The sequence below is a fragment of the Pinus tabuliformis genome, chromosome 3_1 (assembly GCF_031772625.1).
Source record: "Pinus tabuliformis cultivar Carrire ecotype Pingquan chromosome 3_1, CPIR1, whole genome shotgun sequence".
NCBI lineage: Eukaryota > Viridiplantae > Streptophyta > Pinopsida > Pinales > Pinaceae > Pinus > Pinus tabuliformis.
In genome coordinates this window covers 270,233,768-270,261,748 of record NC_142301.1, presented here as the reverse complement: position 1 = coordinate 270,261,748, position 27,981 = coordinate 270,233,768, and the positions used below count along the sequence as shown (strand labels likewise).

The following is a 27,981-nucleotide window of genomic DNA, read 5'->3' as shown; positions in this document are numbered from 1 at the left end:
CACAGAAAAGGCAGGAGCAAGTTGAAATCAAATTCACGATTAAAATTAACCATTTCTTGGAAGAAGAAGCTTGATAACCAAAGTTAAAATACTGGGGTGAAAGGAAAAGGAAACTGAAGGAAATTTTCAATCCAATTCAAATTTTCTAGTAAAAAAGTTTAATAATAGGTAACTGCAAACAATTTTCTCATGGAGTCCAGTTTTACAGACCTGATTCAGATAGTCAAAGATGGAATAAGTGATAGAAGATGCAAGATCAGCATCAGCTCCTTCAAGATACCCTGCAGCCCTGGGCATAGAAAGGTCAGCATGATTAGTCCCCCGAAAGCATTCAATTTCAAGACATATTTTGAAAGCCTTTACACTGAGCTATAATAGAAGAAAAGAGTTGAATGCCTGGAGATTATTATATTCTATCTCTCCACGCTGCAAATATCACAGTACTGATGTTTATGAGAAATCAAAGTTAGTGAACTAATATACCTGAATTTTAGATGACTGATCATTCCAAAATTCACCCAACAGGGATCTTTGAGGGCCTCTTATTATGATTGCATATTCACCATATCAAGCTAATTTCACTATTATAAATGCTAAGAAATAGAGCACAATACAAGACACAAGAACTTGGTAGAGAATACTTTAATCCATATTCGTTCTCATTATCATTACAATATTCATCCCAATAAAACAATTTGATACTGCATGGATGAAACTACATAAACTAGAATTACTCTCAGGCTACTCATCAAGAGATAAGGCTAGGAGGAAGCAAAATAGGATCTAATACACATTTAGCATGAAAAATATATCCTACAATGGGAAATACGCAAATATGGTGGGGAGTCACCCCCCTATCATAAGTTCAAACAATTACACCAATCAGGCAACAAGAATTAGTGCATGAACTGGTATTATCTTCAATCTGAAACTCTTGGGCTGAGCCTTGATGAAAATCTGCCGAAAAAAATGCCAAATTTGAATGCTAAAACTCATAATATAGAGAATTCAATTGTGTAAACATGTAAGCCATGTTACCCCACCAAAAGTGGGTGACCCCATAAGAGAAATTTTCTCCTAGTCTTGTCTTCAGCCGGCACCCAGCAGCCTCTGACAGCCACAAGTGTACCTGGTGTATTGTGCCATTTGTTCTCCGCTCCCTAAGCCAGTCATATGTCCCCTTGCTCATCAGTTGAGAGCATATGTTTGAAGGTGGGCAATCCAATCCTAAAGGTATGTTTTTCCATTGAGAAATTGAGCGTTTATGCTTATTTTCCTTGGGCATATTGGTAATGGATTATTGGGTGACTTGGAAGAAGGAAGGGTTTTGACTGTAGTTTTGTTCTCTCACCTTAAATGGGGGGTCAATCTTCAATCCTAGTCCCATGGAATCTCCCCTATTGGCCTATGGCTTCAGAAAGGGCACTACTGGGAAACCCCGATTTTGGTAGCACAATCCCATTTTCCCATTTCACATTTTTCACTCTCCGCCGCACATTACAAGCCCTATCTTATCATCTTCCTTCTCTAGCTCCACATGACCACTAGGTCCACAAGGCACTGGTACGCCCCCTCCCCTTGTCCACATGTCTGGTCGGGCTTGGAAATCTTCTCCTGGAGGTTGATTTAGCTAAAATAACGTTAAAAGCATATCATGGCCACAAGCAAGAAACAAAAGGAAAGAATATCATAAAATGCAAAAGATGGTCGGGACATTTAATATAGCATGTGGGAAAAAGCCAAACATGAGCTCTACCCTTTATTATGACCATCACCCTAGTTCCTAGGGCCCTATGTGTGCCCGTACATTATTAAAGAACCCATGCACATCCCATTTGCTCGTGAGCGATGAACCACCCCACCTTAAGGGGGTGATAGTTGTTGCATAACTCTCACAGCATGCTCTTATTTCCTAGAGCCCCGAGCAGTAATACAAAGATAAGTCATAAAAAGGCAAAAGAGAAATAATGAAGGGTGGAATAACAAAGGTCGGGACAGTTGATGTATCCATGATTGCTCCCTCCTACATCTATACACCCAAATATGTGGACCTCCATCATCATTACCATCCTTGAACCCATGGCATTTGGCTTTGAGACCCAAGGTTGTGGGGGAGCACGCCCCCCCTCGCTCACCCTCGAACCCGCTCCCGAAGCGCGCTCCCTTCGATAGCAGATCGAGAGTGACCCCAAGAGCGTGCTCCCTAAAAAAAAATCGCACCTTAGCTTTTTTCACAATTTTTTAAGCAAACACGTTCCAAAACGCATTTTTTTCAAAGAAACAAAAATTTTTGAGTGGGGCAGCCTAATGATCAAGCTTATGGCCCTAGTATTGATATGCAATTAATGGTAATGTTAAATTCTTGAAGTAAAAGTGACATTTTCTTTTATCTTTCATTTTCATCCTTTTACTTAAATTTTTAACATTACCATGAAATGACTCAGGATGTTTGAGAGTGGTTCCGACCTCATTGGATTTCATATGGAGAAAGTAGAATTTTAGATCTCACTCAAAATCTAGCAGACTTATTAGTTTTTCAGGATTTCGGGATTGGGGGAATTGCAATGTTTCCATTGGATTTTTTCATGTACTAGGGTATGGAACTCGTCAAGAGCACCAATCCCTCTATGTACCTTGATGTTAGTGACATTGGTTGTCGAACTCCTCTATCATGACCCTACTAAAAATGTACCCATCACTCAAACAAAATCTTGACTTGACATGCTACATTTTTTCTATCTTATGTTAATGCTTAGAGGGTGATATTAATGACAAAGATCCCAAGATAGGCAATGATTTTGATGATATGTAGGTATTTGTTGTAGCATGATTTTTTTGGATGATAGAGGCCATATAGAGCCTATTTGTTAATGTATTTTCGGTTTAGAGATGGATTGCACTTGATGCTATTTTGGTTATGTGCACCCTTACATGCTATATAAATCAAAACTTGTAACTTGTGGACCTGTGGTTGATGAGGATTGTAACTACTAGATGATTGATGTTATATGGTTTAAACTTTAATCCTTGTTTTTATGCTTTCTATAACTAATTAATCATTCTACATGCTTTCTCAGAAATTAGACATTTCTCGAGGCGGCAAGAGGCCCAAGCATTAGCAAGTTTTAACTTTTTATAATTGTTGACTCTTTCATATTTATTATGATATTTTTTGTAAACAATATATGACAATTTAAGTTTGAAGTTTGAAGTTGGCAATTATAATTCATTGGTAATGAATTATGAATATGATGCTTCGTGAAAGTTGAAAGTTGAAACATTTCATTTCATGTTAGATATTCTTTGTTATCATTTGGTTACTTGGTAATGGTAATGGTTACAAGTACAAGTTACAACTTTAGTGATCAATGATGATAAATGTTATATATTGAATTTTGAAAGCTTGAAACTTTAAGATTGATGAATCGTGGTTGATGAAGATTATAACTTCTAGATGATTGATGTTATATGGTTCAATCCATTTTTTTATGCTTTTTATATCTATTTCATCATTCTACATGCTTTTGTTGACATATATGCATCAAAATATATAAAAATATATATTATATAAAAATTTGCTCCTGATTCACTCCCAAACTGAGAGCTTTTGAAAATGTCACTCCCTGCTCCCAAGTAACCTTGTTGAGACCCCCGTGTCACCATCCATATCATCTGCTAGAAAATCAAAAATGCAGAAAGATTTTCTTTATATAAATAATTACTTGTGACTTTCTTATCTTTATGTTCTTCTTTAATCTTTTAGTTCATCAAGCAATTACCAAAACAATAGCACAAAGATCACAAACACCAAATATAGGTGGAGAGCTAGGGCAAAACCCCTATCTTGGGGAAAACCCGGTCAACAACGCTTCCTCAGATAATCCAAGACGTTTGACCTAGACAAAGACTTCCTCCACACCAAGTCAACCCCTTCTTCCTTCTTGCTGATGATAACCCTTCAGCAACAACTTCATCCAGGTAGCTACAACTTGAAGCAGCAATTTCAACCCAGCAACTGGCAATAGTAGTAGCAGCAACTTTGACTTGACAAAAGAGACTTCGATCTCCTGGAGGAATCCTCACAAGAGATAGATAGATAGCCCAAAATTTCAATCTTGACCTTTTCTTCCTTCTTCTCCAACTTGGCCCTCCTTTTAGCCTCATTTTCCTACTTCGCACTTTTCTAACTCTTTCTTCTAGATATCGAACTTGAGTGAGTGAGTGTGAGTGCTCCAAATGAATTCGAACTGCTCCAATATATAGGCTTTTGGTGAGGTCGAATAATGTAATAATAATTATTTTTACATTATTCAAAAGCCCATGAAGGATCTCTTTAAATGGATAATGACTCTAATGATAGAATAAATCCAGAAAGTCCTCAATGGGGACTTTGACCTAAAACATGATAACCCAAGCATGAAACCCGTGCTTTAATAAGTCATAATAATAATAATAAATTATTTTTCTTTCTTTTGATAAATACATTTCAAATACAATTTATGAAGACCGAACTTAGTTACATTCTTCAACACTTCCTCTTAACTAAGGAGGTATTCATACTTGCATATACAAGTACATGGAAGATCTCGAAACATATGAACTATGAAGAGTTTAGGCACCGCAATGCCATGGACTAGATTCCTGACCAGGGCAATCTATCCAAGGTCCTCCAACAATTTAGGCACTCACAGTGCCACGGACTAGATTCCTGACCAGGGAAATCTATCCAGGTGGGACTAAGATGGACTAAAGCTTTCAGCCTCTCTAGGTACCATCAGGCTTACTTGCTAACCATCAACCCAGGGATCCAGGTGCGTATCTGAGGTCAAAGCTCTATGACCAATGCCACCCTCCCTACTTTGGGATCTAGACATCAACACATAGTGTCGGCCTGATGTCCTCCCAGGCAATGTGTCTCACACACAAAGCCTCAACAAATCTCTTCCAAACTTTTATCATCATCAACAAGATCAGCAATATCTACTAAACCAAGCATGTTTCTAAGATATTCAAATTTCTTATTAGGAAGAGACTTTGTTAGTATATCAGCTACCTGATCGTCGGTCGAGACATATTGTAGCTTCACGATCCCATCCTGCACCAAGTTCCTAATGTAGTGGAACTTATTGTTGATATGATTTGTCCTAGCATGAAACACAGGATCTTTAGACATCTTGATGCAGCTTTGATTATCACAATTTATCATAGTAGGACCCAGAGGCTTCTCGAACAAATCTATCAAAAGCTTCCTCAACCATACAGCCTCCTTTCCTACTTCACATGCAGCAACATATTCTACAACCAGATCCTGCTTTCCTTCTTTCAGCAGTACCTCAAAGTGCATTCTCCAATTTCTTCTTTCAAGGTATGACCATAATATGCCCTCCCTCTCAACTTGGGAAGATTTCTTCTATCCAGGCTCCCTCTTAACTTAGGGAGATCAACTTCTGTCTATAACATCAAAGAATCTTTCATGGCTTCCATCCTTCTTATTAGAGTCATCATGACCATCATCATTCATATAACTTTCTTCTTCATGCTTATCAACTTTACTTATAAACATCTTCATTATCTTGAAGATTATGTACTTGCAAAACTTAGATAACAAGTACAATCAAAAGCATGAAGTTAGCCATATCATAATCATATAATAATGGAAGCATTAGACTTTAGACACTAGATACCTAACCTTAGTTTCATAATCAGCAAGAGATACATACCTCGACTTCTTGCTCAGGTTTTCTTACAAACCCTAAATCACATCAGTAGTTTAGACAAGATATCAATCTCATTATATCTAGGGCCGCAATATCTCTTTCAACGATATGACAAATTCTTTTATAACATATAGCAAACCCTAGAAACAATTCAAACAAGTATAATTCAACAATGCAACTTTCTAAATTCATATGTTAGATTTCTACTAGGATTTAGTGCAACATCCTAGATTTCATACATGAGCCATTAAGCTTCACTAATCTAAACCAATCACAGGTCAATTTCAAATTTCAACAATCTTTCATAAATCTTAGGTTATCACACTCTCATCATATATTGGAGAATTGAACTTCTACTAAGGTTTAGTTACAAAACCCTAGAATTCACAAACACTATCATCCTAGAGTATCAAACTTCGACTAGGGTTTAGTTCCAAACCCTAGAACTTATGGTCATCAACAATTAGGTCAACACATATATCTAGGATTCCATCATCATGCACAAGCATATCATAACAACATATGTTAGTCAAACTCAATGACACAAACACATTCAGACATCTAACATATTTGATTAGATGGACAACCATATGCCTAGGGTTTCATTCCTAGGACATTATCTAAAATAAGGGTCTTGCTCATAAACCCTACCAAACCTTAAAGATCTAGGGTTTCAACAACAAACCCTAATTTATCAATACTTCAAAGGTTTGGGATTTCAGACATCATCATTCAACCCTAACAAGTTAGGGTTTTTATAACCATACCAAAACCCCAAACATGACATCATCAAAGCATCAAACATTTTCTTTAGACTTCAACAATAACCCTAAGTAGGCTAGGGTTTCACACATTATCATCGACATACCCTTAAGTTAGGGTTTTACAAAGAACCTTTTTAGGGTTCCACAAGAATAATCAAAGATATGAGGGTAGATTTATCTAATGATGAATCACCTAATCAAGAATATTTATGATTCAAGAGAGCTAGACACAATAGTGTTAGTAACGTAGAATAGTTTATCAAGAATGAATATACCTTTATCATGAAGAGAGCAAAACTTACAGTCAAAGGCATACCTTTTGTTTCTTAACAAGCCTTGTAATTCCAATGCTTTGTCTTGTGAGGCCTTCTTCCATAATCCTTGAGCATTCAGCAAGCCTTTCCTAAACAAGGAAAATATGAATAGAAATGTGATTAGTATTTAATACAAACAAACTTAGATAAGTAAGGGAAACCAAAAATGAAAAGGTAATACAAGGAGTAAGATACTTATCTTTAGATGTTGGTGAGGGCTCCCTCCAAACTCGAGGGATACCTATAACCTTATAAAAACAATGTTAAACCTACAAATACTAGAAATCAAAAATGAAACAACTAAAGCTTAGAGAAAAGGACTTAGTAGTGTAAGTCCATTATAACTGATTCTTCGTCTTTATTCTTCTTTGGAGACCCTTCTTCAACAACATTAGCTTAGTCCCTGTTCCTTTTCTTATTCTTCGAATTGTCAGGATAGTCACTTTTATAGTGACCCATTTTATGACATTGGTAGCATTCTATTTTGGACATGTCTACCTTCCTTCTTGGCCCTTTTGACTTCTTGAAGTTTCCTTTCTTGTGATGAGAAGAGTAGGAATTTGAAATTTTCTCTTCTTCATTATTGGTTACTAATGAGATTCTCATCTCTTCTTGGCTGTAGGCATTCCATAATTCTTCGAATGAAGGAGTTTCTTTCCAACTGTTGATTCTTGAAGCAAAAGCACTCCAAGTAGGTGGCAATCCCAATAATGCAGTAATCACTAGCTCTTTTTCTAGTACAATCTCATCTATGGCTTGAAGGTCATCTCTAATTCTAGCTATCCTTACAAAGAAGGAAGCCACAGTGTCATCTTTTGTCATTTTTGTGGTCCTTAGTTCATTCTTAAGACTTGCTACTTGACCAATGTTCTTGATAGTGAACAATTTTGATAAGGCTTCATACATTTCTTGAGCAGAGTCTATGTTGGAAATGTATGGGACAAGATTGTCCTTTATACCTTCTACCATTAGTGTCATAGCCAATATTTCTGACTCTCTAAACTTCACTTTATCTGCATCACTAGATCCTTCGGTAGGTTTCTTCACTTTTCCTCTGACCAAATCCAGGACTTTGTTCTTTTCAAGAATGAGATCAATTATTTTCTTCCATGACCTGTAATTTGATGCTCCTTCTAATTTGTTCTCTCCCTTTATTGTGTTAGACATTGTCCTTGAAGGTAGTAAGTTTCTTTCCTTATAAGATCTCCTTATATGATCCCTTGCTCAACATTTTGAGGTTTCTTAGACTCTTTCCAGTAGATCCTCAAACTACCTTTTTCCTTTTTCACCTTAGCTCCGTGTTAAATTTAGATAACAATGGTATGATCTATGCTTAGCACAATTTACTTCAATGTTCCTTAATCAGCCCAATGACAATTTCCAATTATTTCCAGTAGCATTCACATTAACTTAATCACATTGATAGCAAACGCAGATAGAACATTAAAAACATTTGCAGAAGACAAGCCAAGACAAGAGGACAACAGATTGGCGAATGGCAGGGAAAAACCCTAATGTCGGGAAAACCCTTTGATCAATATTTGGCCATCTTTGGAGATGCATGGAGTGTTCTCCACTATTGTCGAGGCCCATGGCTCTCAACACACACCCTACGTGTGCCAATGTATCCCTCTGGATGGTTAGGACCTCGTATAGGGAGACCAAACCCAAAATGGAGACCATCTGCAATCCTGCATAAGATCCAATGCATCCCGTAACCTTCCAATACAACAAGTCATACAAGGAAATTGAGTTAAAGAGTTTACAAACCATGGACAACAGGTGGGCACTTCATAATAGCGTGCACTTCCATAGTGGGCTTTGGCATGTGCTAATGTCTCCAAGCTCCAAATGGGGTTAACCAAGTATCCTATTAGGTGGTTTCTACCTTTAAACGGGATAGTATGTCCAAGGTACATCCTTTAAAGGGTGGTGGCATGTGATAAAGAGATGAATGGCATAGGGAATGAAAAGGGGCATCCTTAGGCCACATGCTGGGGTACAAGGGTAGCTAATAAAAGGGAAGCCCACACTTGGTTATATATTGTATAGGAGGGAGCAATCGTGGTGCATGAGGTGCCCCGACCTTGACTTCCACCCTTCTTCATATGTCTTTTTCCTTTTATGATTTTTCTTTGATTAACTGCTCGGGGCTCAAGGGATAAGAGCATGATGTATAAGGTATAGCAGTGGATACCCCCTTCAAGGTAGGGCGGTTCATTGCCCACCAGGGGCTGGTACAATCATGGGTTCCTGAATGATAAAGGAGGCTCATCTAGCGCCTATAGGAACCAAGGTGATGGCCATGAGAATGGGGTAGAGCTCGTGTAGGGGCTTTTGTCCACGTGATAAATGAGTTTGTCCTAGCCATCTTTTGCATTTTGTGGTAAATTTTCCTCTTAAACATGACCAATTATGCTTTTAGTTTTCTTTTCAGCTGCATCAACATTCAGGGCATCATTCCAAGGCTGACCCAAGGTGTGGGCAAGAGGAGGGGGGAGGCTAACCCTATGTGGACCCAGTGGGGATATGTGGACCCAGGTGGGAGAAATGATGAATGGGGTTATAATGAGTGGAAGGGGGTGATATGTGTGGATGAGGGAGCAGGACCATGCAACCAAAATCAGAGTTTCCCTAGTACCATCTCTAAAGCCCAATGGTTAGCGAAAGAGATTCCACGGGACTAGGGTCCAAGTTTAGCATCCAAAAGAGGTTTAGGGGACAAGAGCACAGACCTAACCCACTCTTTCCACCGAATCCCCCCATTAATCCATGCCTAGAAGTATTTATGATAATAAGCAAACTACAATACTCAATTACCAAATGACAAGGCATACCTTTAGGTTCGAGAGGCCCACCTTCAAACATACAATCATGACAAATGGATGAGGGACCACATGGCTGGCTCAGGTGGCGAAGAAATGGCACAACGAGCTAATTGGTCGTTGCAAGGGGCTGTTCGTTGTCAGCTGAGGGCCATCTCGGGAAAAAAAATTCTCCTAGGGATATCACCCACAACATGGTGGGTAACAAAGCCCAGGCAATAAGGCATTGATCCTCATATCCCTTTGGTGGTCAAATTTACCTCTCTTTTCTTTAATTTTCCAAATTGTAGGCCTAATTCTAGAGGGTCACCTAGGGCATCAAGCGAAAAAATTTCTAGCCATCCAAAACCCTTGAAAATTGCTCAAGGAGCCCTCCAAATTTGAGGTCAATCCGACGGTGGGATCCTAAGCTATTGCTAGCCCTAGCTCAGGGACCGTTCTTCTCCCTAGGTCACTTTGGGTTAGTGTCCTCATTAGGATCATTGCATTTGGATTTCAAAAAAGAATAGTCCTTTGATCCTATTCTCCTCCCTAACCAGGTCAACCCCTCCATTGTTGGTCAACTTCACACCCTTGACCTAGTTTGGGTTCTTTGTGGTCCCACAACTTTGTAATTCAAATTCTACAAGGATTGCTTAGAAGCCATTTCTCCTTAGGGATCCTTAGGTCTGGAATACATCTTGTCAAGAGAAATTCTCCAAACTTAGGCCTAAGTATTGCCTTAGCCCTTCCTAGAGAGCCTACCACCTTGCTTCTAAAGCAAGTTATTTGATTGAGCCTCTCTTGTGAGTAGGCTTTAAGAATCACCCCTTATCCCATTATTTGATATATCCATCCTTGTGATTCCTCTCATACCGGGTATCCTCTCATCGGTGAAAGTCTGTAAAGAGCAGGGAGCTTTAGCTGAGGTGACAGTGGGGTATCGCTCCATTCCTGTCCCTTGATCTAGTAGTTGCTCCACAGGATCCCCTCCTAGGACCCCTACTAGTTTTAGTAACAATGCTCAAATGGGTCTTATACATATTACAATGACTCAGTTGACTTCTTGACTCAATAACAAAACCTAGAAGCACTCAATGGGTGTTTGACCTATAAATAAAATGACCTTGAGCATGAAAGTTGAAACCCATGCTTCAAAATAATAATAATAAAATTTCTTTTTCTCTTTTCATCATGTACATAAAATCATGATTACATTAGACATTATGAAGATTGAACCTAGTTACACTTTTCAATAGCCACAACTAGTCAAATTGAGTTGTATCACCCCTTTTATTGACACTTGACATTTTATCATATGCATGTTAGGGTAGGAGGCATTGCATGCAAATTTTCTCATTAGAACTAACATCATATGATATTATCATGATAGATTAGCTGCATTTAGAGTAAATTTTATTTTCTTGTTGATTTTATGGCCCAATACTAAGCACGGGGGATCATAAGACACCACAAAAACATGATGCCCCATGAGCTTGGTCTTTGATATGTGCACGTAACAGGTCTGCGGTCCCAAGAGATTGTTGGTGTTCTCATGACCTCCCTATTCGAGTACGTTCGTGCACTCTTTTGAGAGAACATGTCCCAGTTAGAGCCATATGTTACCCACTACCCGTGGGTAGTATCCATAGGAGAAACTTTTTTCTCTTATATGGTCCTCAACCGATAGCCAACAGCCCCTCGTGGCCACCAGACAACTCAATGTGCCATTATCTCCACCACCTAAGCTAGCCATATGCTCCCTCGTCCATCTGTTATGATCATATCTTTGAAGGTGGGCCTTCCAACCCCGAAGGTATGGCTTTTCATTGTATAGTTGGGTACTTTTGTTTACTTATCATGGACACTTTTGGGCACTAATTGATGGGGGAATTCGGCGGAAATAGTGGGCTTGGCTTGTACTTTTGTCTCCTCTATCCAATTTGATGGTTAACCTTGTATCCTAGTCCTTTGGGATCTCCTTTATTAGCTATTAGCTTTAGGGGTTGCAGTACATGGGAAACCTCGATTTTGGTTGTGTGGTCTCACTTCCCGACACCATATACATCACCCCCTTCTGCTCATTATAACCACATTCACCATTTTTCCCATCTGGGTCCACATTTGTCCATTGGATCCACAAATAGTTAGCCTCGCCTCCCCCTCCCCTTATCCACACCTTGGGTCAAGCCTGGAACAATGCCTCAGAGGTTGATGCAGCTAAAAGAAAAAGAAAAAGCATAATTTGTCCACTATCAACAGGAAATGTACCATAAAATGCAAAAGATGGTCAGGACATACACATTTAGCACATAGGAAAAAGCCAAACATGAGCTCTACCCCTATCATTATGGCCATCACCCTGGTTCCTAGGGTCCCTCATATTAACCCCTTTCATCATTAACAAACCCATGATTGTCCCAACCCCTGGTGGGCAATGAACTACCCCGCCTTAAGGGGGTATTCACTGTTATATCCTACATATCATGTTCTCATCCCCTGGAACCCCCAATAATTACAAAAGAAAAATCTATAAAAGGCAAAAGGCATATGAAGAAGGGTGGAAAAATAATGGCCGGTGTAACTCATGTACCACGATTTCCCCCTCCTACACTCATATACCCAAGTGTGGGCTTCCCTTATCTTAGCTACCTTTGTACTGTGGCATGTGGCTTGGAGCCTCCCCCTAATAACCCATTCTATTCCACCATTATATCACATGCCACTTGCCATTTGATGTATGTACCATGGACATGTCACCCACTTGGAGGTTGAAACCACCTAATAGGGTCCTTGGTTAACCTTCTTCTTGAGTTTGGAGATACTTGTACGTTCTAAAGCCTGCTATGGAAGGGCATGCCACCATGAAGTGTCCACTTGGTTCCATGATTTGTAAACTTATTTACTCGATTGCACTAATGATGCATTGTACTGGAAGGTGAGGAGACACATTGGATCTTATATAAGATTGCATGTGGGTCTTCGTCTTGGGCTTGGTCTCCCTATACGAGGTCCAAGCCCTCCAAAGGATCATATTGGCATTTGTAGGGTGAGCATTGAGAGCCACGGGTCTCCACCATATCTCAGAGCAAACTGCCACTTCATGGGATCCTTCAGTTCCACCTATTGCTTGCTCATGTTCCACGTTTTTGGACGATGACAATGCACCTGGAACACTTTTCCCAGCCGGCTCCACTCTTGCACCACATACTTGGCAGTTGATCCAAGGCCTAGATGAGGATGTGTCTCACCGCGGGAGACAATGGGAGGGATTGCAACATTCTTTTAGCCCTTACAGATGGGACACAGGCTTGTTCGATCCATTTGGAGACCCATGAGGATGTTTTGTGCCCCCATAACCACTTGGGGACACCACAGGTTGTTTTCTTAGATATCAAGGGGCCAACCCCTTGATCACTATGTTTGGATCTCATTCATTCATCTTGGCACACATTGGACTCTTTCAATGGCCCTTCGACCTATTGTATCTATTATTTTGCCCTCTTAGGAGGCTTATTGTTGTATTATGGAGCTATCTTGGTGGGCTTGTCACCAAGGGATGTTATTTTTGCACATTATTTTATTAGTTGGGGCATTATTAGGCCGAATTAGCCAAATCGACCCCCTTAGGGAGGATATATATTGATGTGATGATCATTTCATTTGATCATCACTTGGATTTGAATCATTGTTTCTTCTAAAATTTTGCTAGCCTTGTTGATGGATGAATTGGATTATTAATGCATTTCGATGTTTGGAAGAGCTTAATTCTTGTCTTGGAGCTTCGATTTTCTTGCACTTTGATGATTGGAATAATTTCGCTATACTTGTGAGTACTATTTTTCATGTTTTATCTTGTACTTTGTCTCATGTAATGGTCTATGAAATATTTTCGTTCATGAAGTTCGTGAAGCTGCCCTAATGCTAATGCGAAGTTGTTAATCTTGTCTTTGTGAGGGACTTTTCATATGATTGTTGTGAAGTATGGTGAATTATTGTCCTAAGGGTACATGAGTATTCATGATTTGCCTTGATAAGTCATCAATTACAGCATCAAGATGTGTAAATTCTACTAGTGACCTAGTTGCAACTTCAAGAGCCATACGAAGTTACTAGAAGACTCCTTGGTTGGGAATAAGCCTCTCTAAACATTGATCTCATTAGACTCCATTCTCCCAATAGGCTAGGCACTGGTCTAGTCCTAGGTGATCATCAAAAGAAAACTCTTCTCACCTCTTCTCCTTTTCTAAGGCCTAACCCTAGTAGGCTTCCTAGGGCATCACACAAAATTGTTTCTAGCAGTCAAAAATCCTTGAAAATCAGTCAAGAACTGCATTGGGGTCTTCTTAAGAGGTCCTCCAAATTTGAGGTTAATATGACAGTGGAATATCAAGATATTGCAAGCCCTAGCTCAAAGACCATTTTTCTCCCTAGGTTTCCTTGGGTTAGTACCTTCATTAGGATCATTGCATTCAAATTTCAAGAGAAATCTAATTCCTTTGATCCTCTTCTCCTCCCTAACTTGGTCAAGTCCATTAGTTTGTTGTTCAACCCCAAACCTCGAGCTTGTTTGGGTCCACTATGGGCTTCTTTATGGTCCCGCGGGCCAACCTTGTAACTCCAACTTCACAAGAATTGCTTAGAAACCCTATTCTTCTAGGATTTTTTGGTTTAGGGCACCTCTTATCAAGACACAGCTCTTAACCCTAGATCCAAGTATCCTCTTATCCCTTTTTAGAGAACCATACATCTTGCTTCGAAAGCAAGTTTATCATCTGAGCCTCTCTTGTGAATAGGACTTGGAATCAATTTATATCCTATCATTGATCTATCTTTCCTAATGATTCTTCTCATATCGAGAGTCGAGACTCCTCCCATCAGTGAACATCCGTAAAGAGAAAGGATCTTTAGCTGAGGTGACAGTGGGCTATTGCTCCATTGTTGCCACTTGACCCAGTAATTGCTCCATAGGAACCCCTCCTAGGACCCTTGCTAGTTTGAGCAGAAACAATAACCACTATCAGTTTAGTATCAATATGGTCACCAACCAGTACTGTCAATTAAAATTATGTCTATGTTCAGCACTTCTTACACAGGTCTGAATCTTGGGATTTATGGACAGGCCTATAGGATTTCTCAGGTCCTAACACATTTTAGGGATGACCTTAAGATTCACTTTTGTTATCAAGTCAAGCATCAAATCACTGTTCAGTCTATTTATAAGTGAAGTTTCTAAGATGTTTCACTTGTATGTCATACATTACTGCCATTGTTACATCATTCATTGTTTGTCAAACTTAGTTATTATGTAGGTGAGAAGGTCACTGTTATGTATATTGTATTATGAAGATGAGAAGTCAATTATTGAGTTAGTGCATTTGATCCTTGAAATTCACTGATACATAATGAGATTGTGGTGAGAACTATTGCCATATATTGACAACTGTAGGTGAACAAACTTCCTTTCACTGCCTTAACTAGACTTGAAACAAATCTAGACAGACCTACCAAACCTTGTTCTTCCTTTCCCTAGACTTAAAACAACTTAAGACAGACCTACCAATTCTCTTTAAGAACTATCTTAACACAACCTTGAAACCACTTTGACACTTAATGCCGAGCACAGAGATCCAAACAAGTCCGAGAACAGATATGCTTTGTGTCAAAGAGATAAAGGACCTAACCTTTACGCAGACTGTCATAATTTGTTGTGCCCTAGGCACAGGACCAGAGGCTTTATACTTCAAGACCGAGAGGAGGATATATAGTAATATTATAATAGTTGTGACTTCAAAGAGAACTCACAGTATAAACTTGCAAATAATCCAACCAAGTTTCGATACTTCAAAAGAAGACTCAAGTCTGAAGTTTCAGTTGACAATAGAGGTCCGAAGTTCGAGTCCTAAATCTTGTGAAGTGATCAAGGATCTGCAAGATGAGTAATGCACAACCAATACAGCAAAAAGAATATAAAGAACAGAGCTACCTGAACTTGCCAATAAAACTCCTTTGAGTTTCGCTATCCTGCCTTAGGTGTCTTGAATTAGGACGAATATTTCAGAGCAAGGATCATGAGATAATTGTTGAGTTTCTTATGTGATTTGAGGGAGGCTTTAGGTCTAGTTTTAGAGTGTTTAGTTAGTCTAATTAGGGGCTTCTGATGTTAGACATTGGAGGATTCTAAAGCCCTAAATTGATGCCCCTTTTTTAATAAAAACACATTACCTTAGGCCCTAAGCAATGCCCTTATGATAAAGTGTTAAAGTCACAAGGAATGTAAACAGCAAAGGTGGATGATAAACATTGAATACATTATTATTGACATGATATGCATTTATAGTACATTTGTGTGACCGTAGGGTTCCACAACCCAAGGTCTCTTGGATTCTCATGGATGTTCACATTCTACACCAACCAATAGAGGATAAGGTGTCCAAAATTCCCCTCCTAATCTGAAGGGGTATGTATGAGTCCAAGAAGAGTGCTGTAATACAAAATGTGCAAAAATGCATGGCAACACTAGGCTGAATGTGCTCTCTGAAATATTGGTATAAGGGGGTTGGTTTAAGGATGACCACCAACACTGGAACGCTTAGTGCAGTTCCGGGAACTCTTCCAAGTCTGGAATGAAGCTCAGCTCTTTTGCTAGACGAAGTGCTCCTGATGTTTTGAAGAGGGAAACCTTCAACCATGAAAGGGAGGTCTCACCCCGCATAAAAGGGAGAACCTCAACCTGAAAAGGGAGGTCTCAACCAATGTTTTAAAACTCTGACTCCAACTCCAACTCGGCCAAGGGTCAACTCCAACTTCGACTCCGACTCAATATTGACTCGGCCGGCTTGATTTCAATGACTCGGTCATTGTAAAAAATACATTAAATATTTATTTTTTATAAAAACACATAATTTTAAAGATTTTCATTCATGTTTCCAAACACACAGCATTAGAAAATAGATAGAAGACAACATATGATCAAAGTAGGCTCATGAATATATCCATTATATCAAAATGGCACCCAATGCACTATCTAATACATACACGATGATGATATAGAGATCAGAACAGAAACACATAACCAAGGAGGCTATAAATGGCCTCTACAACAAAAGTTTGTGACCAGTACTACTGGCTACTGCTAGAGTTGCCAACATCATCTGGCTCAGTGTTACTTAGGAGCGGGAGCGAAAGCGGGGAGCGAGAGCGAAAACGAGAGCAAGAGTGACATTTTCAGAACCTCCCGGTTTGGGAGCAAATCCCAGAGGAGTTCGACAACCAATGTCACTAACATCAAGGTACATAGAGGGATTGGTGCTCTTGATTAAATACGAGTTCCATACCCTAATACATGACAAAATTCAATGGAAACATTTCAATCCCCCAATCCTAAAATCCTGAAAAACTGATAAGTCTGCTGGATTTTGAATGAAATCTAAAATTCTACTTTCTCCATATGAAATCCAATGAGGCCAAAACCACTCTCAAACATCCTAAGTCATTTCATGGTAATGTTAAAAAGTTAAGTAAAAGGATGAAAATGAAGATTAAGGAGAATGTCACTTTTACTTTAGGAATTTAACATTACCATGAAATTTGAATAGCATATCAATACTAGAAGAGGGAAATGGACCCCAAAGACCAAAAAACCAATTAATAAAACCATTTGGAGTCCACCACACTCAGAAAAAACATAAAAAATTGCGTTTTTGGGGTTTACTGGCCGCATGAAGTGACCCGACCGAGCTGATACGGACTCGGCCGAGTCGGCCGAGTTAACACTGACCCGGCCGAGTCATGCCATGACTCGGCTGGTCAGTCTTAACTCAGCCGACCGAACCGGTTCGACGACTGAGTCACAATTTTTTTTACCGGCTCAGACCAACTCGATCGAGTCGGTTCCGAGCCGGCCGACTTTTAAAACACTGGTCTCAACCTGTGATGGTTTAAGGATGACCAACAACTCTGGAATGCTTAATGCAATTACTAGAACTCTTCCAAAACTAGCAAAAAACAGAAGTCGTCTGCTAGAGGAAGTGTCCCCAATTCTTTGAAGAGGTATCACCAACTGAAGGCATGCTCAGGGGCATCTTTGTCTCTGGCTACAACTCTGAATCTGGTATGGCAGGTTGTGGCTCAGGCTCGCTTGATGTGGCTTTGAAGCTTGTAGATGACCATCATTTCTCCCCCTATTAGATACAAGTTGAAAAGATGAAGAGATCTCAACTGCAAGACTTTTCAATATTCGAGAACAAATCGTGTTGTATGAGCGAAATATCTTCTTGGTTGTTGAAGCCCATTGCCAAGAAGCGATCCATCCAAGATGAATCTTTGTTCTTGCAGGATGTTTGTTTTTGAAGCATCTGTTTGAAGAATGACTGGTTTTATGACAGTGCTTACATGGATGAAGATCAAAACAATGATCTTTCATGTGGCCAACTCAGTCACAGTGTTGGCATTTCACAATCTGTTGCTGTTGTTGTGGAAGAGGGGTAGAATCTAGAACAGCTGAAGGTGAACTATCATGAAGGAATCCAACACTCTGAAACTGGATGGGCTTTGAATAATCTAGAATATGAAAGGACACGTCCTTGTCATATCCAAGACCAATTATGTGCTTGTTGTGGACAAGCTCTTCCTAAGGTCTGATAACCGACTTGGGAATTGCAGACTGAATTTTTGCATCTACATGTACAATTGTTGCTTCATTAGGTACTAAATCTGAATGAACTTCAAAAATATGGGAGTTTATCTCAATGTTCTGAATAGAATGATGCTTACCATGTTGTAGCTCTTCTTGTTGCAGCTTTGTCTCAAGCTGCAAAAACTCAATATTCCCCTGTGCATTTTGGAGACAAATTTTAATATTGGAAAGAGAAGTTTTGTTGATCTTAACCATCTCATCAACAGTGGAATGTATTAAATTATTTGGTAGTTTCACTACATCATCCATTCGATCCATTTCAAAACAATATAATCAGAGAAGTGATGTTATCTTCAGCTACAAATTGACCTATAAAATGATAAATAGTTGCAACTATTAGATGAGTAGCAGGATACCAATATCACCAAGTCATTGTAGCAGATAGCCCAGTACCAATTTCAACGCAGCAAATGACTCGTTGCTTCAATGCACTTACTTCTCAAACTACTCACACTGTGCAAAAGAAGAGCCAATCTTCTACTTTCTTTGCAAATGAAATTTGTCAGTTCTAGAGCCTACTTGCAAAACATCTTTTCATTCTAGATTCACAAATGCAATCATCTTCCAGATTCTTGACATACAAATTGGTGAATTTTTTATCGGTAGAAGGTCCAATCCTATCATTCCTTTTAATGAACTTTCCCACATATACTTGCTTTCCCTCTAACATCATCCCATTAACATTCTCAATGGCTACGTTTGCAGCTTCCTCTGTTTCAAAGTGAACAAACCCATATCATAAACCGGATGTTTCAGACAAGAGGCAAGTGAGCAAAGAATTCAAACTTTCTTAGCAACTACGGAAGATGTTAACATCAACAAGTATGTACTTGACATTATGACAAACAAACCGCAGAAACGAAGATATATTTCTAGCCAGTTTCTATATGATATATGATTATTCTCAATAACAAATGAACTTTCCTGTATCATATAAAAACTGACAAACTATATTGCCAAATACATATAGCACAATGCATGTAAATCTAAGATCTTTACAATAGACCTCCGAGAAGGAATAGTACCTTCAATCATTTCTTTCATACTAGTAATGCACACAATGATATCCTTAATGAAACAACGCATGGGAAATAACACTTGAACTTATGTTCAAGCAGGTGGAGATTTGATTCGATTAATAGTTTATAAGAACTTGTTTGATCTCTATCACTTTATTCTCCTTCAAAGGCCTCCTCTCAGAGCTGCCCTCTGAATTCTTCTTATTTTTGTTTTGTTGGCACCGTTCTTGTTACAGTAGACACTCCATCCACGAACTTTGTCTGGAATATTGCATTGGCATTGTTAAACATGCCTTCCTTTAGCGAAACAACAATAAACTGTGAATGTGGGAAATGAGATTTTATCATCCTTCCAATATTTTGTGTATGACTGAGGTCAAGAGCAGCATCAACCCTTGAAACCTAAATGGTAAGACCAGCATTCAAAGGTTGCTCAGTGTTTTTCTTCCAGCAATCTCTGGCTACAATGCAGCTAATGGACAGCGTTAATATGAACCGAGCGTATTATGGAGACAACGTTAACTCTGTGGTAATGAACCGGGAGAGGCACAACGTTCAATGTTGCAGAGGGGAGTCGATGCGTTTGCAGCAGAGTATGTGGATTGTGGACCTCTTCAAAGTGGTATGGAGCCAATAGTGGACTGTGGACCACGCAACACACAATCCTTTTCCAACAGACTGTGTGCTCCCTCCTGCGTGTGAGTGGTAGAATTTCTCCTTTAGGCCTCACCCTGGGCACTTGCCACCAATCGAAAACGCATTCAAATGTATCCAAATGTATATAGTCACAGAGAGTAATAAAACTAAATGGAGAGGGGACCGCAGAGGTAATGTTATTTACTGTGGGACACTAATGTGATAATAGTAAATCACTCTCAACTGCATAGGGCATCAACTGGGCTACACAAGTGTGAGGGTGCGTTGTATGGAAACGTTCAAACAGTGCCTATGGCAGCGTATGGCAGCAGAGGTATGGGCAATGTGGTATGCACACAGTGCGGTAGTTATGTTATTCAACATCAACGTTCAACGCATGCAACATAGGCCATACATTATGCCAGAGGCCAACATTATGTGGAAAATGTATGTAAAACGCAGTGGGTATAGTATGGAGCTGGAGGGAGCGTATGTATGGGAGCATGGAAGGGCCGTGATCATGGAGCTGGTAGCTACATTCATTACTAAATGATATTGTGTCTAGATACAAGGAGAAGAAGCCAGCGGAATCAAATACGAAGCCTATTGATCCACGCAAAATCCCGAAGGTGACTCCCAAATATCTCTGTATAATAAGGCAGAGAATACGAGGCAAGTGGGTAGGCAAGAGGCAGGCAGTCAGTCTCACTCCCCAACCCGTTTCTTCTCAACTACCAAGTTAAACAACTGCTATTGCATTGGATTCAAACACCAGGCGGCCTGTCTATCGGCCAAGCAATTAATCAAAATACAATAACAACTAAGCCTGCGTTGTCAGAATGCACAGCACTGTTAGGACCAGCCTATTTCATGATGAGGGAGCGTTAGTGTAGCAGAGTCTTAGAACAATAGCAGAGGGCGTTAAATGTGCAGAGAATAAAGTGATAGAGAATTACGATCATAATGGCAAGACTGAAATTCAGAACATGCATACCTAAGTGGAGGCCACAAAACCAATGGCTCAAATTGGAGCAGGGTCAGAATTCGCCTGCTCTAGTACCATGTTAAAGTCACATGGAATGTAAACAGCAAAGGTGGATAATAAACATTGAATACATTATTATTGACATGATCTGCATTTATAGTACATTTATGTGACCGTTGGGTTCCACACCCCAAGGTCTCTTGGATTCTCATGGCTATTCACATTCTACACCAACCCATAGAGGATTAGGTGTCCAACATAAAGAATTAGACCTTGACTATTTAAAAAATATATTTTATGAAGGCTAACGCTAATGATGCCCTTTCACGGGGTTGCTAACATTGGATACCTACGATTAATGAAAATATGCCAAATCACCACCTCTTGGGGTTTTGGCCTAGAGATTGGGGTCACCAACTTCAATTGTGAATATCTCTCAAACCAAGAAGAACTACATGGCATACCACATACCACTAGAAACATATTTATGAGGAGAATCCAATGACGTGGATCTCCAAGCCAAAATCAAGGATTTACCACTTCAAAAACCCTCAACAAGGTCAAGGTATGTCCTCAGTCTAGGGAACCCAAACGTCAAGGGCTATGACGTCTACTTCATCAAGGAGAAGGTATACGTCAAACACTCGAGCTGGAAAAAGAAAGTGCAGATCGGGATCAAAAGTAATGGGTTGTATAGATTACAACTAGAATCACCAATGGCACTAATAGGCAGTGATTGAGGCAAGGACTTGAATGAACTATGGCACAAAAGAATGGGTCATTTGCACCATGGAGCTCTGAGAATTCTCAAGAGCACTGTAATAGGAATTCTGGATCCGAGTACGGAACGAGATGATGTATGCAGAGGATGTGCTCTAGGAAAGTATGCCAAGGCAACGTTTCCTAGGAGCAAACACAGGGCCAAGAGTGTACTAGGATTGATACACTCAGATATCTGTGGACCTATGTCCATCAAAGTTCTCAGTGGTGCCGAGTATTTCCTTACCTACATTAATGACCACTCAAGGAAAACTTGGATTTATTTTCTGAAAACCAAGGATGAGGTTTTCTGTTGATTTGAAGAGTTCAAGGCTCTGGTGAAGAATCTGACTGGGAAGAAAATAAAAGTTTTGCGCTTAGATAATGGTGGAGAGTATGTCGACAAGGACTTCACTGATGTTTGCGCTAAGGAGGGCATCAGAAGAGAGTGGACAACTCCCTACAATCCAGAGCAAAATGGAGTAGCACAAAGAAAGAACAGGACTATTGTAGAAGCAGCTAGGGTCATGATGTATGATCAGGATATGTTGAAATTCCTATGGGCGAAAGCATGCAACACAACATTCTATGTTCTAAACAGGACTCCTCATCGGCCATTGGGCAAGATTACTCCAGAGAAAGTTTTCACAGGGAAGACAACTGAAGTCAGTCATTTCAGGATATCTGGGAGTTTAGCATATTGTCGCATACCAGAAGAAAAGGGGAAGAAGCTGGATCAAACTGCGGAAAAGGGATATCTGGTGGGATATAGCGAGAACACTAAGGCATACAAAATCTACCTTCCAAGGAGCAGGAAGGTAGTAGTTCGACGAGATGTAAAGTTCATGGAGGACAGGGCTTTCAGAAAATCTCGTGAAATTCCTTCCGAGGAGCAGTCAAAAGAGGAGTCGTTGGTTAAGCCTCTTCAACCAACGGAAATAAAAAATTCTTCCTCGGGTAAGGAAGATTCTCAGGATGAGGACGAGGAGCTAACAAAAGCACCTACTGGCAGAGGAAGAACTAGCAGGGAACTTCGTCAGATTCTGCGAGATGCAGAGGACTTCATCGGTGCGCCAAGAAACAATAAGAGGGAGCGAAAACAGCCAAATAGATATCAGGCATTAGTAGCTCAAGATGGGGAGCCTGCCAGTTTCAAGGAGGCAGCTCTACATCAAGTTTGGCTGGATGCAATGGTAGAGAAGTACAACTCCATAATGGTGAACAATGTCTGGGAGGTAGTTCCAAGGCCTCAAGATAGATCAGTGGTAGGTTCGAGATGGATCTACAAGATCAAATACGTTGTAGACGGCAGTGTTGAGAAATACAAGGCCAGGTTTCTGGCTAAGGGGTATGCTCAAAAGGAAGGAATTGACTACGAGGAGACCTTTGCCCCAGTAGCCAGGTATACGTCTATTAGGACCGTGATATCTCTTGTAGCTCAGATGGGATGGGAGATTCATCAGATGGCTGTCAAAACGGCTTTTCTGAATGGGGTAATAGAAGAAGAGGTATACATTGAACAACTAGAAGGCTTTGAGATACATGAGAAGAATTCTCATGTATGCAGGTTGAAGAAAGCCTTGTATGGGCTGAAACAGGCACTGAGAGCATGGTATGGTCGAATCGATGACTACTTGCAGAAGATGGGATTTGTCAAGAGTGACGCATATCCAAATCTCTACTATCTAGTTATAGAGAATGACCCGCTAATCTTAGTATTGTATGTAGATGATCTCTTTTTGACAGGATCATCCAGGCTCATCGAGGACTACAAGAAGAATCTAGCTACAGAATTCAATATGAAGGATTTGGGATGAATGCACTATTTCCTAGGGTTGGAAGTTTGGTAGCAAAAGGGAGAGATCTTCCTTGGGCAAGGGAGATATGCTACAGAAATCCTAAAGAGATTCAGGATGAAGAACTGTAGACCCATGGCTACTCCAATGATCACCAACTGGAAGAAGATTGATGCATCAGAAGACAAGGATATTGATCCCACTTTATACAGGCAACTCATAGGGTCCCTGATGTATCTGGTCAATACCAGGCCAAACATTTGCTACGCTGTCAACACCCTCAGTCAGTTCATGGTGGAACTGAAGAGGGCGCACTGGGTAGCAACCAAACATGTTCTCAGGTATTTACGGGGAACAGATGATTATGGACGCTTGTACACCAGGAGTAAACATATCAGATTGAGTGGATTTATTGATGCAGATTAGGCAGGAAGTTCAGTGGATCAGAAAAGTACCTTTGGGTACTGTTTCAACATTGGATTAGGAATGACCTCTTGCTGCAGCAGGAAACAGAAGTTCGTGGCTCTGAACTCATCTGAGGCAGAATATATGGCGGCAAGCACAGCTTCGTGTGAGGACATATGGCTTAGAAAATTGCTTGTGAACATATTCAGAAGGAATATGGAGGCGACCAGGATCATGTGCGATAATCAGAGTTGCATCAAGCTCTCTGAGAATCCAGTGTTTCATGATAGGTCGAAGCATATTGATATCCGGTGTCACTTTGTCAGGGACTGTGTCCAATGAGGAGCTGTACAATTGAGCTACACTCCTATAGGAGAACAGGTGGCCAACATCCTCACCAAGGCCCTTGGAAGGATAAATTTTGACTACTTCAGGGAAAAGAAAGGGATGGTAAAGAACCCATTTCAGTACCAGAAATGGGAGTGATAACAACATAGATGCAGAGGGAGTTGCAGTGCGGATGCAGTGTTGGGAGAAAGGACCAGCAGCAGCGTAGATGCAGAGGGAGTTGTCGTACAGATGCAGCAGTGGCAGTAGCAGAGCCATGGGCAGCAATACAGGATGCAGCAGTACAGAGGATGTTGGGAAGGGAGGCTTAGCATCAGCACAGGGACCGATGCCGGATGATCAGGGTGATACTCAGTGAGGAGTATTACTAGAGCACGGTCCTCGCTAAGAGAGAGTGTTGATTTTGGGTAGCATCGGATGTGCTCTAGCCACGAAAATTGGTAGAGAGGCTAAAGCACATGAGATCTCCAATACCCAAAAATGGTTTGGTAAGATTCTAAACAGTTTGGGAGATATTAAAATAATTAATTTTTTTAATGGAGTCCATAAGTCTAAACATAGGGAAAATCAAATATTAATGTGAATTAATATAAAACTGTGTTAGAAGGGTCCAAAAGTCATGGGTCAAGCCAGAGTTAATCTTAGTCGTTGATTAGGGACTTAATCTCGGTCATTGATTTGTCAACGAGAAAACTATAAGAGGAGGCTTGACGGTCACTTGGAGAATATACTGAGGGAGACTAGTGAGTTCAATTTCTAGAGCGAGGTTAGCTAAGAAATACGAACTAGTGGTCTGGTGAGAAGTCAAGAGGCAGCAAGTATGGAACAGAGAGAAGGGATCAGCGACTGGAGACTAGCGCTGAGGTAGGAGAGGCAGACATAGGGCATTTCAGGTAGACGCAGAGGCAGCAAGAGACTACACAGTGACTAGAGGGCCTGCGTGGGTGAAGCAAAGAGGCCCAAGGCTGACGCAGAGTGTCTATGAGACACGCAGAGGTCAGCCAAGTTGACGCTGGGACTAGGAGAAGTGTTGGAGAATTTTTTCTCTCTGTGGGTAAGCCAGATTGGCACCCTGTTATACTGAAGAATTGTTGAATAATAAAATCCTCCCTTGTTGCACCGATTTTCCAACATCGGGCTTTTCTGTGGACTATTGTCCAAAATATTTGTATCAATGTGTTGATTCTTGTACATGTGTTTGTTTTTGTATTACGATGTGATATCTGCAGCATAATTTATTTTAATGTTTATTTAAGGAATTTCATAAATAACTTATTGAAGAATAAGTAGGAAAAGTAAATCAGATGTTGTAGTGATAAAATTTTCACAACAAGAAGTTTTCTAAGCCATACAGCTTCGCACATAGTTGTGTTGGTTGCCATATATTCAACTTCTGCTGAGCTTAGAGCTACAAACTTCTACTTCCTGCTGCACCAAGAGATCATTCCTGATCCAACACTGAAGCAGTACCTAGAGGTACTTTTCCAGTCTATTGAACTACCTGCCCAATTTGCATCTGTGAATCCATTCAATCTAACATCATCCCCTCGAGAGTATTTCAACCCATATCCGATTGTTCCACGCACATACTTCAGAATGTGCCTAGTTGCTTCCCAATGCACCCTTTTTGGTTCCACCATGAACTGACTAAGGGTGTTGACAGTGTAACAAATGTCCGACCTAGTGTTGAGCATATACATGAGCGACTCAATGAGTTGTCTGTACAAGGTGGGGTCCACCTCCTTGTCTCCTGATGCATCTATTTTCTTCCAGTTGGTGATCATGGGAGTAGCCATGGGCTGACAATCCTGCATTCTGAATCTCTTCAGAATTTTTGTAGCATATCTTCCTTGCCCAAGGAAGATCTCCCCATTCTTCTGCCAAACTTCCAACCCTAGAAAATAATGCATCAACCCCATATCCTTCATGTCGAATTCTTCTTCAAGATTCTTCTTGCAGTCCTGTATGAGCCTAGATGACCCTGTTAAAAACAAGTCATCCACATATAATACCAGGATAAGTGGCTCATTCTCTACCATTAAATAGTATAGATTGGAATCAACATCACTCTTGATGAATCCCAACTACTGCAAGTAACTATCAATCCAACCGTAGCATGCTTTGGGTGCCTACTTGAGCCCATACAGGGCTTTCTTTAATCTGCACATATGAGTACTCTTTTCATGCGTTTCGAAGCCTTTAGGCTGTTCTATATACACCTATTATTCTATCACCCCATTCAGAAATGTTGTCTTGACATCCATCTGGTGAATCTCCCATCACATTTGAGCTACTAGGGATATAACGGATCTGCTAGAGGTATATCGGGCTACTGGGGTGAAGGTCTATTCCTTCTTTCTGTGTGTACCCTTTTGCCACGAACCTAGCCTTGTACTTCTCTATACTGCCACTACAGCATACTTGATCTTGTAGATCCACCTTGATTCTACAACTAATATATCCTCTCATCTAGGTACTACTTTCTAGACATTGTTCGTCATGATAGAACTATACTCTTCTACCAAGGCATCCACTCATACTTGGTGTTAAACGGCTTCTTGAAAGCTAGAGGGTTCTTCAACATGTGCGAACAAGGCCTGGTATCTGTCAGGTTGTCTACATTGCCTCTTCTCGGTTCTAGGAGCTCCAACAAACTCCTCTACGTCCCTCTACGTTTGTCGTACTTCCCTGTTGGTTCTACCACTGGTGCTCAATCAACTCCTCCTCCTGGTCCTATCGTTCCCTCTGCTGAGAACTATATGGATTTCCTACTTCTGAGGAAATGCTGGTACCGGTTACTGTACTCGATCCAGGTCTTTGTCCTCCTGCCTATCCCCCTTGCTGCTGTTGGACTAATGGAACATCTACTTACTGACCTTCTGTTGGCATCTCTCGAGATTTCCTTAAACCTCTATCCTCCATGAACTTCGCATCCTGTCTCACTACAATCTTCCTGCTACTAGGAATGTAGATTTTGTATGCCTTTGAGGTCTCACTATATCCTACGAGGTACCCTTTTTCTACAGTCTGATCCAATTTACTGCACTTTTTGTCAAAAATGTGACAATATGCCATGCTTCCAAATATCCTGAGATGACTTACTTCTAGCTTCTTCTCAATGAAGACACTTTCAGGTGTTCTCTTCCCCAACGCTCTGTGAGGAGTTCTATTCTGGATATATACCGTTGTGTTGCAAGCCTCTGCCCATAAGAATCTAGGCTAGTCCTCATCATACAACATAGCTTTTGTTGCCTCAACAATACTTCTATTTTTCCATTCTACTACTCCATTCTAATTTGAATTATATGGAGTTGTCCATTCTCTTTTGATGCCCTCCTTTGCCCAGAAATCTGTGAAGTCTTTGTCCATATATTCTCCACCATTATCTGAACGCAATACCTTTATCTTTTTCCCTGTCATGTTTTCAACGAGAGCCTTAAACTCTCTGAATTGATCAAATACCTCATCCTTGATCTTTAAGAAATAGATCCAAGTTTTTCTAGAGTGATCATCAATAAAGGTGACGAAGTATTCGCCACCACTAAGAGCACATTGGACCACGAATATCTGAGTGTATCAATCCCAATACACATTCTGCTCTATTGTTGCTTCTGGAAAAAGTTGCTTTAGTGTACTTCCCTAGTACGCCTCCTCTGCATAAATCATCATGCTCAGTACTACGAACTGGAATTCCTGTAACAATCTCTCGGAGCATCCCCAGTGCTCCATGGTGTAA

The 27,981-nt window shown here is 40.3% G+C and overlaps 1 protein-coding gene across 3 annotated transcripts in view; it reads right to left on the bottom strand.

The window, feature by feature from the left end:
- Window positions 1-27,981, bottom strand: part of LOC149186831 (uncharacterized) — a 409,056-nt gene that overhangs the window by 187,443 nt on the left and 193,632 nt on the right. For all 3 annotated transcript variants that reach the window (XM_089412693.1, XM_089412692.1, XM_089412691.1), the window contains exon 7: window positions 211-289. In XM_089412693.1, the coding sequence (XP_089268819.1) occupies window positions 211-289 (79 nt within the window). The remainder of the gene's footprint in view (window positions 1-210; window positions 290-27,981) is intronic.